General features: G+C 41.5%; 1 protein-coding gene across 5 annotated transcripts in view; it reads right to left on the minus strand.

Moving 5' to 3' along the window:
- NLRC4 (NLR family CARD domain containing 4) overlaps positions 1-18365 on the minus strand; it is a 118652-nt gene that overhangs the window by 11623 nt on the left and 88664 nt on the right. For all 5 annotated transcript variants that reach the window (XM_069769025.1, XM_069769024.1, XM_069769020.1 and 2 more), the window contains 5 exons: positions 13876-13898; positions 9207-9467; positions 8964-9032; positions 5201-7114; positions 4107-4199 (listed from right to left, as the gene is read on the minus strand). In XM_069769025.1, coding sequence (XP_069625126.1) covers positions 4107-4199; positions 5201-7114; positions 8964-9032; positions 9207-9467; position 13876 — 2338 coding nt within the window. In that variant the 5' untranslated portion in view covers positions 13877-13898. The remainder of the gene's footprint in view (positions 1-4106; positions 4200-5200; positions 7115-8963; positions 9033-9206; positions 9468-13875; positions 13899-18365) is intronic.

The raw sequence follows: 18365 nt of genomic DNA on the forward strand, positions 1-18365 counted from the left end.
TGATTTGTTCTTGTGCACCTATTTTACTTTTACTTTTTGAGGTGCAGTTGGGCTCTGATGGCTTTGTAAGTTGTGGCCTCTGTTCACACGGGACGCATTACAGTTAGCGCTGGTCAGCCCGCCACATGGCATTACTAATAGGCTAGGATCCAGTTGCTGTGCATACTCTGTGTGAACACTGCTGCAGATTATTTATTTGCACTGGTGTGCCAAGCAGCCATTCCCTGATTGTAGGCTGGCTGTCTTATTTGGTATTATCACACCTGTGTAGTCGCCATCTTTACTTGGGCCCACTGCACCATGAGAGTGCATTTGATTTGAGGCCTAGACAGGTAAGCACCTTTGCCTGTTTTTCTGTGAAATTTAATGAACATGTTGCTTTTTTTTCCGCGATGCGATTTTTTTCGCGGAAAAAAATGCAACATTTGCACAAGATATGCGGAATACACTGAAAATAATGGGAGGCATATGTAAGCTTTTTTTCGCGTTTTATCACGGTTTTATAGCGAAAAAAACGCGAAAAATACTGAACGTGTGCACATGGCCTAAATGGTCCTTAAGATATGCAATCTAGAAGTGATAATTAGTGTTGAGCATTCCGATACTGCAAATATCGGGTATCGGCCGATATTCGCTGTATCGGAATTCCGATACCGAGTTCCGATATTTTTGTGATATTGGAAATCGGAATCGGAAGTTGCCAGTGTATGGTTCCCAGGGTCTGGAGGAGAGGAGACTCTCCTTCAGGCCCTGGGATCCATATTCATGGAAAAAAAAAGAATAAAAAAAAAAAATATGGATATACTCACCCCTGCGGCGGACCTTGGACCTTAGCGGTGCAAGCGGCAGCCTCCGTTCCTAAGAATGCAGTGAGTGTAGGACCTGCGATGACGTCGCGGCTGGTGATTGGTTGCGTGAGCGGTCACGTGACCAATCACAAGCCGCGACGTCATCGCAGGTCCTACACTCACTGCATTCTTAAGAACGGAGACTGCCGGTTGCACCGCTAAGGTCCAGGGTCGTCCGAGGGTGAGTATATCCATATTTTTTATTTTTATTCTTTATTTTTTACATGAATATGGATCCCAGGGCCTGAAGGAGTTTCCTCTCCTTCAGACCCTGGGAACCATCCAGGATACCTTCCGATATTTTGGTCCCATTGACTTGTATTGGTATCGGGTATCGGTATCGGCGATATCCGATATTTTTTGGATATCCGCCAATCCAATCCGATACCGATACTTTTGAATATCGCTCAACACTAGTGATAATGTTAAAAAGAAATCCACACTGCAGACTGAAATATCTGTAAATAGGTTTCTTGTTTGTTGACTTCATTTCTTTGTTGTTTCAACTCTTTCCAGATTGATTAGCTTAGAGGGAACATTGGCCACATCAATCGGGTAAAGGACAGGACACCCGCATTATTTGATGGCCATGGCTTGCTACTTTTAGTACCTATTGTGCCTAGTATTGTATCTCAATTCCATTTTACCCTCACCTATTGTATCCTCACCCATCCCTTGTAGATTCTGAGCCCTCGCAGACAAAGTCTTCTCTCCTCCTGTACCAGTTGTGACTTTTATTGCTTAAGAGTACTGTACTGGTTTTTATGTATAGCCCTTTTCACAGGTAAAGCGCCATGGAATAAATGGAGTTAAAATAAATAATAATAATTTACTTGCGTGACCCAAGGATGTAGTAAGCTGTAATGCCATGCACAACAGCTACTAAAAGAAGGATGGTATTGTGCCTCGTAAACAATGATGGACACATTGTCTTCACCAAAATAGTAAGGCCAGGTTCACATTGCGTTAGCAGCAGCCCATTCAGCATATACGCTAACGGGCTGCTGTAAGCGCAAGTGCCGCGGTTTGCATAGCGCTAGCGCAGATAGAGCATCTGCTAGCTCTATCTGCGCTAGCAGTGACGGACCCAAAAACGCTGCAGCCCGCGTCTCAGGGTCCGTCACTCAATGACAGCACATCCCTAGCGCACGCCCATTGTGGGTGTGCGCTAGCGATGCGTCCGACATTGCTTTCAATGGCGGCATTAACGGACTACATTACACCGCATTATGCCGTGGTGTAACGTAGTACGTTAAACGTACGCCCTCAACGCAATGTGAACCTGGCCTTAGGCTTATTCTAACAGCTTGCAGCTAAAAATAGGCCATCTCACAGCTGTTTTTTAAGTTTTTTAAGTTTACCATCTTTCAGATCTTGCTATCAGATCCAGAGAAATAATATTTTGAGTAAATATGGACAATTTTATTTCAGTAGTTTTGGAATTAGAGACAATTGCTTTCTAAGAAAGAAAATTTTATTTTTTGATTCTGTCTTTTTTATATATCTTTTAGAGTACCTTATATACTCGAGTATAAGCCAAGATTTTCATCCCAAATTTTTGGGCTGAAAGTGCCCCTCTCGGCTTATACTCGAGTCACGGTCGGCGGTGGGGTCGGCGGGTGAGGGGGAGAGCAAGTGTCGCATACTCACCTAGTCCTGGCGTTCCCCCTGCCCGTCCCACGGTCTTCGGAGCCGCAGCTCTTCCCCTGTTCAGCGGTCACATGGTACCGCTCATTAAAGTTATGAATATGGACTCCACTCCCATAGGGGTGGAGCCGCATATTCATTTCTCTAATGAGCGGTAACGGTGACCGCTGACAGAGGAAGAGGCTGCGGCACCCGGAGACCATCTGTCCGTGATAAGGAGCCAGGGACGCCGGGAGCAGGTAAGTATCTCATAGTCACCTGTCCACGTTCCACACGCCGGGCACCGCTCCATCTTCGCATCCTCTTGCTCTGACTGTTCAGGTCAGAGGGCGCGATGACGTACTAATCTGCGCGCTGCCCTCTGCCTGAACAGTCAGTGCGGAGAGACGCAGAGACGGGACGCTGAGGAGCTGCGGGCAGCAAGAGAGGTGAGTATGTCGTTTTTTTTTTATTGCAGCAGCAGCATTATATATTGCACAGATTTATGTGGAGCATCTATGGGGGCAATAATCAACGGTGCAGAGCATTGTATATGGCACAGCTTTCTATGGAGCATCTATGCGGCAGTAATCAACGGTGCAGAGCATTGTATATGGCACAGCTTTCTATGGAGCATCTATGGGGCCATACTGAATGGTGCAGAGCATTCTATATGGCACAGCATTCTATGGGGCAATAATCAACGGTGCAGAGCATTGTATATGGCACAGCTTTATATGGAGCATCTATGGGGCCATACTGAACGGTGCAGATCATTATATATGGGGCAGCTTTATATGGAGCATCTATGGGACCATAATGAACGGTGCAGATCATTATATATGGCACAGCTTTATATGGAGCATCTATGGGGCCATAATGAACGGTGCAGAGCATTATATATGTCACAGCTTTCTGTGGAGCATCTATGGGTCCATAATGAACGGTGCAGAGCATTATATATGGGGCAGCTTTATGTGGAGCATCTATGGGGCCATAATGAACGGTGCAGAGCATTATATATGGCACAGCTTTATGTGGAGCATCTATGGGTCCATACTGAACGGTGCAGAGCATTCTATATGGCACAGCTTTATGTGGAGCATCTATGGGGCCATAATGAACGGTGCAGAGCATTATATATGGCACAGCTTTATATGGAGCATCTATGGGGCCATAATGAACGGTGCAGAGCATTGTATATTGCACAGCTTTATGTGGAGCATCTATGGGGCCATAATGAACAGTGCAGAGCATTATATGTGGCACAGCTTTATATGGAGCATCTATGGGGCCATAATGAACGGTATGGACCATCTATTTTTAATTTTGAAATTCACCGGTAGCGGCTGCATTTTCCACCCTAGGCTTATACTCGAGTCAATAAGTTTTCCCAGTTTTTTGTGGCAAAATTAGGGGGGTCGGCTTATACTCGGGTCGGCTTATACTCGAGTATATACGGTACATATCAGATGAAAGAAGAAATGTTGCAAAAGTGTTAATTCACTACAACTAATAAATAAAATATACATGGCAAAAAAGCAAACCGGTCCTCTGGAAAAGCATCAACAACGATAACGCTAATAATAGTAATAATATAAGAATTTCTTTACTTGTGTGGTAAATACTCACCCAGGATTTCACCATCTTTTTCATTTATGTTGATGTTGTGCAGAATTAACCTTTCAATTTCATAAAGCTTGTATAACCCATTTAATAAGATTTCTAGAATAGAAAAGACAAATATGAGCTACTGCCAACATTATTTAGTTCATGAACTTACTGGGCTTATTTAAAACTATTTCTAATAAGAATTGCTGTGTTTTGAAGAATTATGGATGGTATGATTTATCTAATATAATGGCATTTTTACATCTGGCAATTATTGTATTATTTGTCTCTGAGTGAAATCACCAATAACTGACCAGTGTAGATGTAAACCAGTGATAATCACTAAAATTCATTCTCATTTAAAAGCTGCTTCTACAGAGAAAGCATTACTGTCCAAAAAACAATATCAATCGGTTGGGCCAACAGTTTGAGTAATGTGTGTCAGAGCTGCTGACAATTGATTGTCGAAGGAAACGTCCAATTTCATACTGCTGATTGTATTGCTCTACCAAATAGATATCCTGCAGACAGACATGTGAGTTGGCGGCTTTCTCATAAAGAACACAGAAGTCGTTGGCCGAGCAAACGCTGCTGCATATAGGAAAGTTGGCTGAGATGGCTGTCGGACAAATGATTGGACAAAGTATATTTCAGTCAACAGCCTAATCGAATGTATATGGGGTCCTTTACACTAAAAATACTTGTAAGAAAAATATAACTGTACGGTTGTTGTTATGTTACCCAACACTCATGATAGCTGTTGCCAAACAATAATGATTCACTATGAAGTTGGGGAAAAAACTGGAAATGATCATCAGATGCTCATTGCTTGAATTCACTGATTGTTCATTGGTGGTTTAAAAATATATTCTCTGTAAGAGAAGTCTTATTCAATTCAACTCTTCTAATTTGAAGCAGACTTTCAATTCTCTTCTACATGGTACTGTAGATTGGTGTTGGGACTTTTTGAGCTGGTATACATTACCTCTTCAACATGAGTCTCAATGACCAGAGTATGGTGGAAGATGGAGCTAACCAGAAGTTAAATTTTATGGCAAAATTATAAATGTATCACAAAAAAACAAAAAGTAAATAGTTACACATTTAATAATCACCTTGTCGATGCTCTTTATCCATGTTGGAGATACTTAACGTTTTCATATTTACCATTTCCACAATTCGTGCTTCATCATCATTGGTTAGTGGAGTGTTATTGATAATAAGCTCTCTCATTCTTCTGCAATTGTCCACAATACGTGTGAGTTTCCCAGTAATTCCAGCACTCGAGCTAATATTGAGCCTCAGGTGTTTAGCGCAACAACATATTTTTCCAAGAAATTTTATATCGTATTTATCCAAACAATCAAATTTCTTTATTGTAACCTCTAATGTTTGCAGATCTTGATTCCAATCATAGAATAAGTTGACAACTTTTTTAGAAATGTATGTTTGAGGTTCAAGTACATTTAGATCATCGGGGCATCGAACATTTATGCATCCTGTCTCTGAATTACCTTCTTTGCCAAAAAGATCTAATTTGACCAGACGCAGAGCACTGAGACATCCTGGTAGATGCTCAAAAAACTCAACATGATGAGAACCTACATTATGCATGCTAATGTGCAACGTTTTACCAGCAAAGATGGGTTCAAATTCTGCATTCATCTCCTTCTTGGTCCCACTTTCATAGAAAAGATTGATTCCAAACTCTACAAAGTCAGAACTGGTTTCATTCATTTCATTTTTATACACATTTCTAATATGACAAATTACTTTCCGAGTGGCGGTTTTGGATGAACCACATGTGTATAATAGTAGGTTTTTGTACTTGTTGGTAACATCATAAGTGGTTTGCAATTTGTTGAGATAACATTCTCCTTCCTTTACTTGGTCAGTTTCATCTGATGATAATAGTTGAGATAATCTTCTTCCTGCTGTGTACTCCTGGAATGATGTATGAAAAAATCTATAACTTGGGATTTGTTTTTGAGCTGAATATTTATTTAGCAGTCCTATTTTAAGCAAGATATCCTCTATGATATTTTTTAACTGCTCTGTTCTAAATTCGTACTTTTGTTCAAAAAGACCTTTGAGAGCTAAGTCTCCACACAAACTGATATTCTCTTCCACAATGTTTTCTTCTATATCTTTAATTTTGCTGTGACCTCTGTCAATCATCAAATCATACAATGTACAAAACAGAGATGTTTGAGTGTTCATTTGAAAATCCGTTTCCCCCATTCTAAGTGCACATGCAATCACTAGGAACAGTGGCGTTTTCATGAGATTTTTCATAAAATCAGAGTCATCCAACTGATTCAACAACCCGGCAGCTTCTTTTTCCTCTAAGACGTTTGTGATCAAGGTTTGGGCACTTTCAATCGTGAAGTCACTTGTTTCAACAATCAAAGCACCATATAGTCTCACTTCTCTGAGTGATTCAGTTCTTGTAGTTACAATAACTGTGTTGTTGAATTTATGGTTTTTCTTGATAAGGTTGTCTATTTCTTTGCAGCTTTCAGAATTGAATTCATCATAACCATCTAGTAAAAACAATACCTTTTCTCCAAGGTCATTTATTTTTTGCAAAAATGCTTTTTTGTTCCAGTTGTATGTAACTGGAAAAAGTTGGTCACAAAGGGTTTCGTAAAGACCTTTACTTGTACCACGCAAAGTGATGAAAAAAACAAGTTTATACCCTTGTAATGGTTGGCACTTTTCTGATGCCCAAAGAACAGCAATTCTTTTTAACATTGTACTTTTACCCTTCCCAGCTTCTCCCTCAATAATGCAAGGACTCTTGAGAATGTATAACACATCTTCAAATTTCATTTTCTCCTTCCTGCGATTGTGTATGTCTTTCCTCCACAGTAAAGGATCTGTAAAAGTTGTTTCCAGATTGAAAATTATGTCAATGCCCGTTTCTTCACCCAATGGGTAAAAGTTTTGAAAACATGGATATCGATAAAACCGCTTCAAAAACGTTTCCAGTTCATCAATATCATTTTCTGCTATGCTTGACCTAACATCTAAAAAATAAAGCAAAACATATCATAGATTATTAGAATAACAATATCTTATGTATGAAGTCTTTTTTATGTACTGTATTTGTATACATAACTCATATTTTTATGATAGGGTTTATTATCTAGCAGATTATTGCTACACATACTACACAATCTCCTTAGTAAAATTCCCGGATGGACATAATCCAAGAGAGAAATACATTATCTATACACACGTTATCTAATTTCTGCCTGCCCTGCCATACCACTATCAACCTAAGTATGCTATGTATCCACATAACAGAGAGAGGTGGCCTTACATTTCTGTTTTGAGGATCCACTTGTAAATTTGACAAAAAAACTGTTTAGCCAAAGATTGCTATATGTAGCCGCTACATTGCATCCTAACACAAATTAATGGATCACATTGTGACCTTCAAAATACCGGAACAAGCAAGTCGCAAAAAACACAACACTTTTTGTGCCATTTGCTAGTCGTGGTCATGGTATCCTAGAGGTCATATTGCAACAGCATTCACTTGCATGATGATACAATGTAGCAGCTATACACAAAAAAACAGCCGCACTCCAGTCTTGGTTTCAACGTAGAAAGTTTTTTTGTTTTTATTCAAGTGCACAGGCACCACCAAATAATTTTTAAAGAGAGCAAAACAAGTGATTGCGGACAACACGGTAACACGGTAACGTTTCGACCTGGCACGGTCTTTTTCAAAACCTCACTTAAATGGGAGGAGTAGTAAGGAAGAGAAGGTAAGAGCAGAGAGTCCCCAAGGACAGTTCCAAGTAGAATCCAGGAGTAAGATGTCCGTATCATTGGTGGTGATACGGACATCTTACTCCTGGATTCTACTTGGAACTGTCCTTGGGGACTCTCTGCTCTTACCTTCTCTTCCTTACCACTCCTCCCATTTAAGTGAGGTTTTGAAAAAGACCGTGCCAGGTCGAAACGTTACCGTGTTACCGTGTTGTCCGCAATCACTTGTTTTGCTCTCTTTATAAATTATTTGGTGGTGCCTGTGCACTTGAATAAAAACAAAAAAACTTTCTACGTTGAAACCAAGACTGGAGTGCGGCTGTTTTTTTGTGTATATGTGACGTTAGATGTCCAGCCAGCACCTCTCTCACTGAAATATACAGTGTGCCCATCCTACTCTCTGGATACAATGTAGCAGCTACACATAGCAATATTTGGCCACACAAGCTGTGTCGCTGCCAAAGTCACCATGTAGCTCTACACTTAGGCTGGAGCTCACAACAGCAATTTTCACACAAGTTGCACAAACAAGAATATCTGTGCAGGCTGCCATAGCGTAACTATTCTTAGCTGCGATTTTGCTGCAAAAAAACCCAAAATGGACAAATTGCAGGCAAGTCACAATCACATACAACTTGAATTGAAGTCTATGGCAAGTAAGTCACATGTAACTTGTGACTAACGATAGAAAATCTAACCCATTTGAAAACATTTGCATCCATGGGCTGCAATTGTTGCGGTAGGTCATAGGCTGCAATACAACATCAGAGGAAATCATTAGATTCAATATCATTTTACATCACTATAATCTCAAATTTTCACTGTAGTCTTAGTCTGACACTTTTTTTAATGTATATTTATCATGCACAAAAAATCACAGAAAGTGAAAAAAATTAGCCTATTTATTTTTATGCATTAAGATCATTAAAAAAAATCTACAAACAAAATCTTTTGTGTGAATAGGAATTAATATGTTGGTTTTCATTCATAGCAAATATTTGACTCCTGCTTTTTCCTAAAAAAAAACTGTACAAATACAGTGTTGACCCATTCTGAAACTGATATATTATTATGTAGTATTTTAGGCTATTTTCTCACATTCATGTCTTTCTGCTTCCGCTTCCGCTTCCATTGAACTTTCAACATTTTCTTCACGACCAGGGAAAGCTTGTGACAAAGAAAAAAAAAATAATTTAAAATAAATTCAACTTATTCAAAATAAACATTCAATAGCTACATTTCCAATTGTTTGAACACACAACTTACAGCATGGCATAAGAGTGGTACAGGTTTAAGATCATTCTTATATTAACTAAAAAATCAAACATTGTAAGTACTCACTTGGTCCATAAAGATCCCGGAAAAGAAATTGATCATATGTTTCAAGAAGTTGGAGAAAACAATTGCAAGATTCTTCACCTTTATTTAAAATCATTGTAATAAGAGTCCTTGCTGCATTATCGCTTATCTTCTCAGCAAACACACAATTCATCTCTTGCATTGAAAAAACACGGTTTTCATAAAGCTTTTCCACTATTTTTGTGGAAGTTGTTATGTTAATTTTTTCTATCAAGCCTGTGAAATTTTCCTGAATAGATTCCACTTGGGAGGAAGAACAAAATACAGTTATATGAAAAAGTTTGGGCACCCTTATTAATCTTAAGCTTATTGTTTTACAAAAATTGTTTTTTTGCAACAGCTATTTCAGTTTCATATATCTAATAACTGTTGGACACAGTAATGTTTCTGCCTTGAAATGAGGTTTATTGGACTAACAGAAAATGTGCAATCTGCATTCAAACAAAATTTGACAGGTGCATAAGTATGGGCAACCTTATCATTTTCTTGTTTTAAATACTCCTACCTACTTTTTACTGACTTACTAAAGCACTTTTTTTGGTTTTCTAACCTCATTGAGCTTTGATCTTTATAGCCAGGTGTATATATACAGATATATAGACATCTCAGGAGACACGGGGACTGATGTTGCTATCGTTTACTGTGGGACGGGAGCACATCTCACGCTATCTCTGCCCACAAACTATGTCCTGACTCTGCCACTGGCCAGCGTGAAGATGTAATATTTCATTGCACACGCCTCAGTGGTCAGTAGTGAAAGCTGTGTGTGGCCAGAGTAAGAAGAAACTAAGGGGCTGACGGCCATCAAAACGCAGCTGCTGGCCCAAACTCTACAGTTTTGGGGGAATCTGCTCGTGAGCCGGGGGAAAAGATCATCCTGAGGTACGTCAAAACAGGAAATTAGTTGAGACCAAATGCTCACATCAGCTCTCCTGGTTGTTTTGAACTCTCAGCTATATCCTAAGGAAGCATATACGAACGAAGATGTGAACAAAGCCTTATAGGTACAACCCCAATTAGTAAAAACTTGGGACGCAATGTACAATGTAAAGAACACAATTGCAATGACTTTCAAATCTCTTATCTCCATATTTTATTCATAGTAGAACATAGACAATAGATTAAAGGTTGAAAGTTAGACAATTTTCCATTTCATATGGAAAATTTAACTAATTTTTAAACTGATGACAACAACATGCATTAAAAAGTTTGGGATATGAGCCATATATATCATTGTGTAGTATCCCCTCCTGCTTTTACAATAGTCTGTAAGTGTCTGGGAAGATAGGAGACTGATTGCTGGAGTTTTAGGGTATGTTTCCACGTTTAGGAAACGCTGCGTTTTTGACGCTGCATTGAGCCGCAGCGTCAAAAACGCAGCGTCCAGATCTTACAGCATAGTGGAGGGGATTTAATGAAATCCTGTCTCCACTATGCATTAAAAGACGCATGCGGCATACCCGCGAAAATGCGCATGCGGCGCGTCTTTTAAGAACGCAACATGTCCTTGCAGTGCAGAAAGAACGCAAGGACAGCGCAGGTGACCTGCCAGTGACCTCAGGTGCAAATTTGGTCAGGATTTTACCTGCATAAAATCCTGACCAAATCCTGAAGCAATCCTGAACGTGGACACATACCCTTAGAAGAGGAATGTTGTCCCATTATTGTCTGATGTAGGTCTCACACTGCTCCACAATCCCAAGTCTTTCCAGGATTTTTAATTTCATAATGTGCCAACTGTTTTCTATTGGTGAAAGGTCTGGACTTCAGGCTGCCAGATCATCACCTGAAATCTTCTTCTGCAAAGCCTTGTAGTCTATGGTTTAACATTGCCTTGCTGAAATGCAAGTCCATCGCCGAAATAAACATTGTCTGAAAAGGAGCATATGTTGTTCTAAAACCTCTAGATAATACTCGATATAGAAAGCGCCTTTCAAGATATGTAAGTCCCTATGCCATACACACTAGTGCAATCCCATAACTTCATACAGTTGTGCTCAAAAGTTTACATACCCTGGCAGAATTTTTGCTTTCTTGGCCTTTTTTCAGAGAATATGAAAGATAACACCAAAACTTTTTCTCCACTCATGGTTAGTGGTTGGGTGAAGCCATTTATTGTCAAACTACTGTGTTTTCTCTTTTTAAATCATTTTAACCCAAAACATCCAAATGACCCTGATCAAAAGTTTACATACCCCATTTCTTAATATCGTGTTTTGCCCCCTCTAATATAAATGACAGCTTTAAGTCTTTTGTGGTAGTTGTGGTTCTTTATTTTCTCAGATGGTAAAGCTGCACATTCTTCTTGGCAAAAAGCCTCCAGTTCCTGTAATTTCCTAGCCTGTCTAGCATGAACTGCATGCTTGAGATCTCCCCAGAGTGGTTCAATGATATTAAGGTCAGGAGACTGAGATGGCCACTCCTGAACCTTCACTTTATTCTGCTGTAGCCAATGACAGGTTGACTTGGCCTTGTGTTTTGGATCATTGTCATGTTGGAACGTCCAAGTACGTCCCATGCGCAGCTTCCAGGCTGATGAGTGCAAATTTGCCTCCAGTATTTGCTGATAACGTGCTAAATTCATCTTTACTTCAAATTTGACCAAGTTTCCTGTGCCTTTGTAGCTCATGCATCCCCAAAACATCAGCAATCCACCTCCATGCTTTACAGTAGGAATGGTATCATCATAGGCCTTGTTGACCTCTCTCCAAATGTAACGTTTATGGCTGTGGCCAAAAAGTTAAATTTTTGGTCTCATCACTCCAGATTACCTTGTTCCAGAAGTTTTGAGGCTTTTCTCTGCGCTGTTTTGCATATTGTAGGTGAGATACTTTGTGGCATTTGCACAGTAATGCTTTTCTACTGGCGACACGACCATGCAGCCCATTTTTCTTCAACTGCCTCCTTATTATGCATCTTGAAACAGCCACACTGCTAGTTTTCAGAGAGTTCTATATTTCAGCTGATGTTATTTGTGTTTTTTTTTGCATTTCAAACAATTTTCCTGGCAGTTGTAAACAACATTATTGTTGGTCTACCTGACCCTGGTATTGTTTTTACAGAGCCCTCGATTTTCCATTTGTTAATCACAGTTTGAATGCTGCTGACTGGCATCATCAATTCCTTGGATATCTTTTTGTATCCCTTTCCGGTTTTATACAGTTCAACTACCTTTTCCCATTGACAATTCTTTTGCTTTCCCCATGACTCACAATCCAGAAATATCAGTGGCTGGATGAAAGATGCAAGAGTCTGTATGAATCCCAGAAACTCACTCAGCTTTTATGCACACACTGATTAGGAGCAAACAGGTCATAGGTGAGGATATTACCTTTAGTAGCCATTCAAACCCATTTGTGTCAACTTCTTTGCATGTTATCAGGCCAAAATCACCAGGGTATGTAAACTTTTGATCAGAGTCATTTGGATGCTTTGGGTTGTCATTACGATTTAAAAAAAGAAAACACAGTAGTCTGACAATAAATGGCTTCACATTATGATTTAGAAAAAGAAAACACAGTAGTCTGATAATAAATGGCTTCACCCAACTACTAACCATGAGTGGAGAAAAAGTTTTGGTGTTATCATTCATATTCTCTGAAAAAAGGCCAAGAAAGCAAAAATTCTGCTGGGGTATGTAAACTTTTGAGCACAACTGTAAATTCTGGATTTTGAACTGTGCACTGCTAACAACTTGGATGGTCACTCTCCTCTTGAGTCAAAAAGGCATAGCAGTCATGGTTTTCATGAAGAATTCACAATTGATTTTTTGGACCACAAAATAGTTTTCCATTTTGCCCCAGTACATTTTAAATTAGCTTTGCCCAGAGAAGATAGCAGAGTTTCTGGATTGTGTTAATATATGGTTTCTTCTTTGATGATAACTTGCATTTGTGGATTGTTTGGTGATCTGGATACACAGACAATGATTTCTGGAAGTATTCCTGAGCCTCTGCAGTGATTCTCACAACTGAGTCATATTCAGTGCCGCACTAAATCACTAGCATCCAATATAGAGAGTCAGCCTTGTCACTTGTGGACATGGATGACTCCTCTCTGAATCTTTTGATGATATTATGTACTATAGAGGGTGGGATATTCAAAATATTTGCATTTTTGCTTTGTGAAACATTTTTCTATGATTATTCTACAATTTTTAGATGCTATTGTTCACAAATTGGTGAATCTCTGATCATCTTTGCTTCTAAGAGACTCTGCCTCTCTAACATGCTCTTTTTATACACATTCATGCGACTTAGTTAAAAGATGCCCCTGCAGATGTTTTACATTAGTGTTGCTTACTTTCCCAGCCTTTTGTTGAACCTGTCCTAACTATTTTGAGATGTGTTGCTGCCATCAATTTCTAACATCTATTTTTTCAAATGAAATGGAAAACTATCTGTCTTTCAACCTGTGATCTGTGTGCTATGTTCTGTTGTGAATTAAAGTTTGATTGAATTATTGGAAATTTCCAAATCATTGCATTGTTTTCTTTACATTTTTTCACAGCAGCTGGAGTTTTTTTAAATTTGAGTTGCATAAACTATTTAATGTAATGAGCTATTCCAGACAACACAAATTCATATTTTTTAATATATTTTCACAAATCACTTAAATGCAATTAGTTAGCATTACATGCAGTAAAACTTACTTGTAAACGTTTAACTTTTAGTTCTGTTGAGAAAAAAAGCAAAGCTAGTAAACAAAATAATATTTACAAAACACACACATATATGTATATATAAATATATATTGTGGTTTTGCAACTGGTCATGTAATTAGTGGGCGGTATGTATAGCAGAGGTGGGTGGCCCTGTGATGGAAGCCTGGGCGTGTTTTGCTCCGCAGACCTACTGCTGAGGTTATTTGTTTTACATTGGGAAGGCTTCCAGGTAACTTGGAGAGAAGGATGGGTCCAGTCATCTACATACTCACCCAAAGGGATGTGTCTGAACACCTAAGATGGTTGTGTGTTTAAGGACCTGCAGTGATGTCATGATCACCTGACTAGCCATGTGATAGGTACCTGGGTGTGGTTAGAACCATGTAATAGAGGTGTGTTTAGCACATGTGAGTGAGTGGGAGTCTCCCAGTGTGGACAGACTTCCATATGTCCAGGCTGGACATTATAGAGTGGTCTGTCTTAAGAGGGAGAAGCCTTTCTGTCTCCATGGCTCCAGGTGGAGCCTGAGTGCTGGACATTATACAGCCTGTGTACCCACAGAACTGGGAGAGCAGAGCTCTGCTATGGACATTGATACTGTGTCTACCTGCTGTAAATACTGTTTACCTTTTTGTTGCTGATTTAACAAATAAACCCACATGGACGTTGAAGAGAATGTGCCTCCTATTTCCTCCTACGCATCTGAGTAGAATCCTTACAATTGGTGGAGAATGCGGGCAATGGTCTAAGAAGCACATGTTGCAGTGCTGGCTGGTCTGAGCTAGAGGAGTGGACGGTCTGACAACCGTGAGTGATACTGACCGGGGTCAGTGAGAACTGTTTGCTGGATACCTCTGAAGAGAAAAGGGATCCAGGAACCTGTGTGGACAACACTAACAGGTAGTGGACAGGAATCCGTGTTATGCTGACCGGGGTCAGTGAGAAACTATGTTTATGCTGTAAAGCCGAGTGTGTAATGGACAGGAGTCCATGTTATGCTGACCGGGGTCAGTGAGAGACTGTGTTTTTTTCTATAAAGCTGAAGGTGTTACGGAATTTTTTTTTCTTCAAGTTAACTTGCAGTGGCTCTGGCGGTAACTCAGCGGGGTTACTAAGGTGGTCAACATCCTCAACGTAGAGTTGTCTGGAGGTCCGCAAAGCCGTCTGGAGGTTTGCAGAGACATGCAGAGCAGTTGCAGCAAGAGGTTCTGCAGCAGGAGCTGCAGTAGCAACCACAGGAGCCTCTCCGTGAGGAACTGTTGGGGCCTGAGAGTGCCGTGGGGGAGTCCACAGCGTGTACCTCAGAGTGGGGTGGTGTCCCTAAAGGGGGTGAGTCCCAAAAAGGAGCGATGACCCAAATAATTATGGTTGGCCAAAAGGGGGCCGAACATCCCAAAAAAGGGGCGGCATTCCAAAAGGGAGTAATTGTCCAGAAGGAGGCAGAGTCCCTAAAGGGGTTGGTGGCCCTAAAGGAGAAAAAGGGGGATAATGGCCCAAAAAGGGGCAGCACCGCTTACCTCATTGGACATGTCTGGGGAACAGAGGTGTTTGTGCTTTACTTATTCCGAGTGCGGCATAGACTTCCTGTATGATGACAGGCAGCAGGTGTGTACCGTGATGTTACATCGGGAAGGATTCTCTGGACTGCTGGAATTAAACAGTCAGGTGACTCTGACGGGAACTCCTCTCGTTTTCTGTCTGACGGAGAAAAAGGTCAAGGTTCGCTGCATCCATGGGGTTACTGTGGACTATACTGTGGACAGAGTGATGATTAATATGTCCAAAAGTGTCAAGTGCCTAGTTGGAAATATAACACTGAACTTATTGTACCCCTTTGAGAGGGGCTGGGACTTTGTGTTCCTTGAATATCTATGGGAAGTTGATGAAGTGTGGGGTTGCTCAGAGGAGAGACAGAATGGTTGAATGGAAGCCCCACTACAGCAGCAGGCTATGGGGATTCTTGTTAATGGGATGTATAAGGAGGATGAGGTAGCACCACCTAAAAGCAATAGTCCAGAATTCCAGGTGACAGGAAGAAAGTGTGGGTCCGACACCTGTTTAAGTGGGGATTTGCTGTTCCAGGATGATAGGGTGAGAGGGGGTGATTCCTATTCAGACTGTGACTCGAACGCAAGGGAAAAAGAGTGCAGTATGGGGATGCCGAGTAAAAATGACAGATCTTCATCTCGTCGTGGGGGCCACGGAAAGGTGGGACAGGCTACACCCTCTGAGAAGAGAGATGATGAGGAAGAGTCAGGGGCACGTACAGATCTGGTTACTGTCCTTGATAAGGAGGTCACTTTATCTCTGACAAATCCCAGCACAGAGGTAGGGCTGGAATTAAAACAGACCTGTAGTAGACCCACATCTGCAATGCCCAGAAAGCGTGATATGGCTCAGTATGATGAAGGATCCAGAGTACCTGATGCTGAAGAGATGGAGATCTCTGAAGTTTCCATGAGTCGAGAGGTACCTAAGAGTGAACAGACAGAGAGCCCCGCAGATACCATAGAGGCGGATGCAAAAACAGGTGGAACTCTGAAGAGGCAGAGTGTGGGTGGACTAGAGAGCCCATTTGAAAATCTAATTAAAGACATGCACTGGCCAAAATAGACCAAGACCATGACATAGAACTGCTTAAAGAGACAGTCGAGCGAGAAAGGGTCCTGAGACAAGCGATTGAGCACAGAATGGATGAGCTGGAGAAGGACGTCTCTGAGCTCAGAGGTCAGCTGTCAGCATGTCAAACCATGAACAAAGCCATATTGAAAGATATCGAGGTGCTCAGAGATGTCCAAGAGAAGCATCAGCAGGAGCTTCTCCAGAGAGAGGATGAGCGTCGCTGCCTGGCAGAGGAGCAAGATAAAGTTCTCCAAGAGCTCAAGATAAAGGAGACTAATTCCCAGCTCCAGAAACCAATGGATGACTGGGAAATCGAACTGTTGCACTCTCCTGATCTGATTGCAATGAAGGAGAGTGAGCTAGAAAGGCTGACCAAAGAAGTGGCCTCCACGGAGGAAGAAATCCAGCAGGGGAAGTGCCACGCAGATGGCCATACAAGGGATGTCGAGGTCTTGGAAAACTGCGCTGGCGCTAAGGATGAAGAGGTCCAATAGTATGTTCAAGAAGGTGAGACTTCCGGTTTCAAGTGCATAATAGAGGTACTCGAAGACATGCGAGAAGCGTGTGCCAGTGAGGAGGTGCATGAGGTGGTCGAAGCATGTAGGGTGAACTGGGCGCCTGAGACTCATCAACTGATCATACTGTTGACTAGGGAAGTCACAGTGAAGCGGGTGGCTGTCCTGAGGGATATGCATCTACAATACCTCCGCACAAAACAGATGATCAGGCTGAAGAATGAGGAAGCCGCTCGACGTGTGGAAGACGTCATTCTGGTACCCAGAAATTTGGTGGGGAAAATCATCAGAAGGCTTGGGAGAGTGATGCAGGAGATTGTAAATAGAGCCGGTGTGAAGAGACTGAGGATTCCGGTTGATGACAAGGCCCAGATTGTGGGTGAAGATGGGATGGTTCCATTCCTTGATGTCGGATCCATGGAGAGTCTTGGGAATATCCAGATGCTTCTGGGGTATCGCATGGCATACCCAAAAGAAGTCGAGCAGCTAAGACGTGAGAGGGAGCAGATCAATATAGAGCTGCAGGAAATGGCAAAAAGATTGCCTCCACCCTCATCTCGTGGGATAAAGAGGCAAAGAGGTTCACTTAAGACTGGAAGTCCTCAAGCTGGAGCTAACAGAGGACATAGAGATAAATGGAAGGACTGCTCTCCAGGCAATAAAGCCCATAGTAGAAGTGGCCAGCAGACACATAAAGGAAGGTGGCCTAATGGCAGAGGTAGAAGTAGTGATGCCTCAGTTAGCTCAGGGCTGAGTGACCTAGGCGGGAGGCCCTGTAGCGGACATGATACCAAAGAGTCAGACCAGACAGGAGGTATGGGTGCAAGGGAATTGCAACACCGTGCTGACTGCCGGGGATGTGGGTGGTCTGACAAGGGGTCATCTTTATCAAAATATGTGACGGAGATGGATGACGAGTACCTACGAAAGGGTTCAGTAGTAGGGCCTGACTTAGACAGATGGTTTGACTGTCAGGGACGACCGAGAAGGGTCTCTGGTCGTGTAATAGAAAGTGCCAAGCCCCACGGCTTTAGGCAGAGGGGGGTTATGTGGTATGGCGACTGGTCATGTGATTAATGGGCGATATGTATCGCAGAGGTGGGTGGCCCTGTGATGGAAGCCTAGGCGGGTTTTGCTCAGCAGATCTACTGCTGAAGTATTTGTTTTACATTGGGAAGGCTTCCAGGTGACTTGGAGAGATGGATGGGTCCAGTCACCTACATACCCACCCAAAGGGATGTGTCTGAACACCTAAGATGGTTGTGTGTTTAAGGACCTGCAGTGATGTCACGATCACCTGACTAGCCATGTGATAGGTACCTGGGTGTGGTTACAACCACG

This window comes from Ranitomeya imitator, chromosome 5 (assembly GCF_032444005.1).
Source record: "Ranitomeya imitator isolate aRanImi1 chromosome 5, aRanImi1.pri, whole genome shotgun sequence".
NCBI classification, from domain to species: domain Eukaryota; kingdom Metazoa; phylum Chordata; class Amphibia; order Anura; family Dendrobatidae; genus Ranitomeya; species Ranitomeya imitator.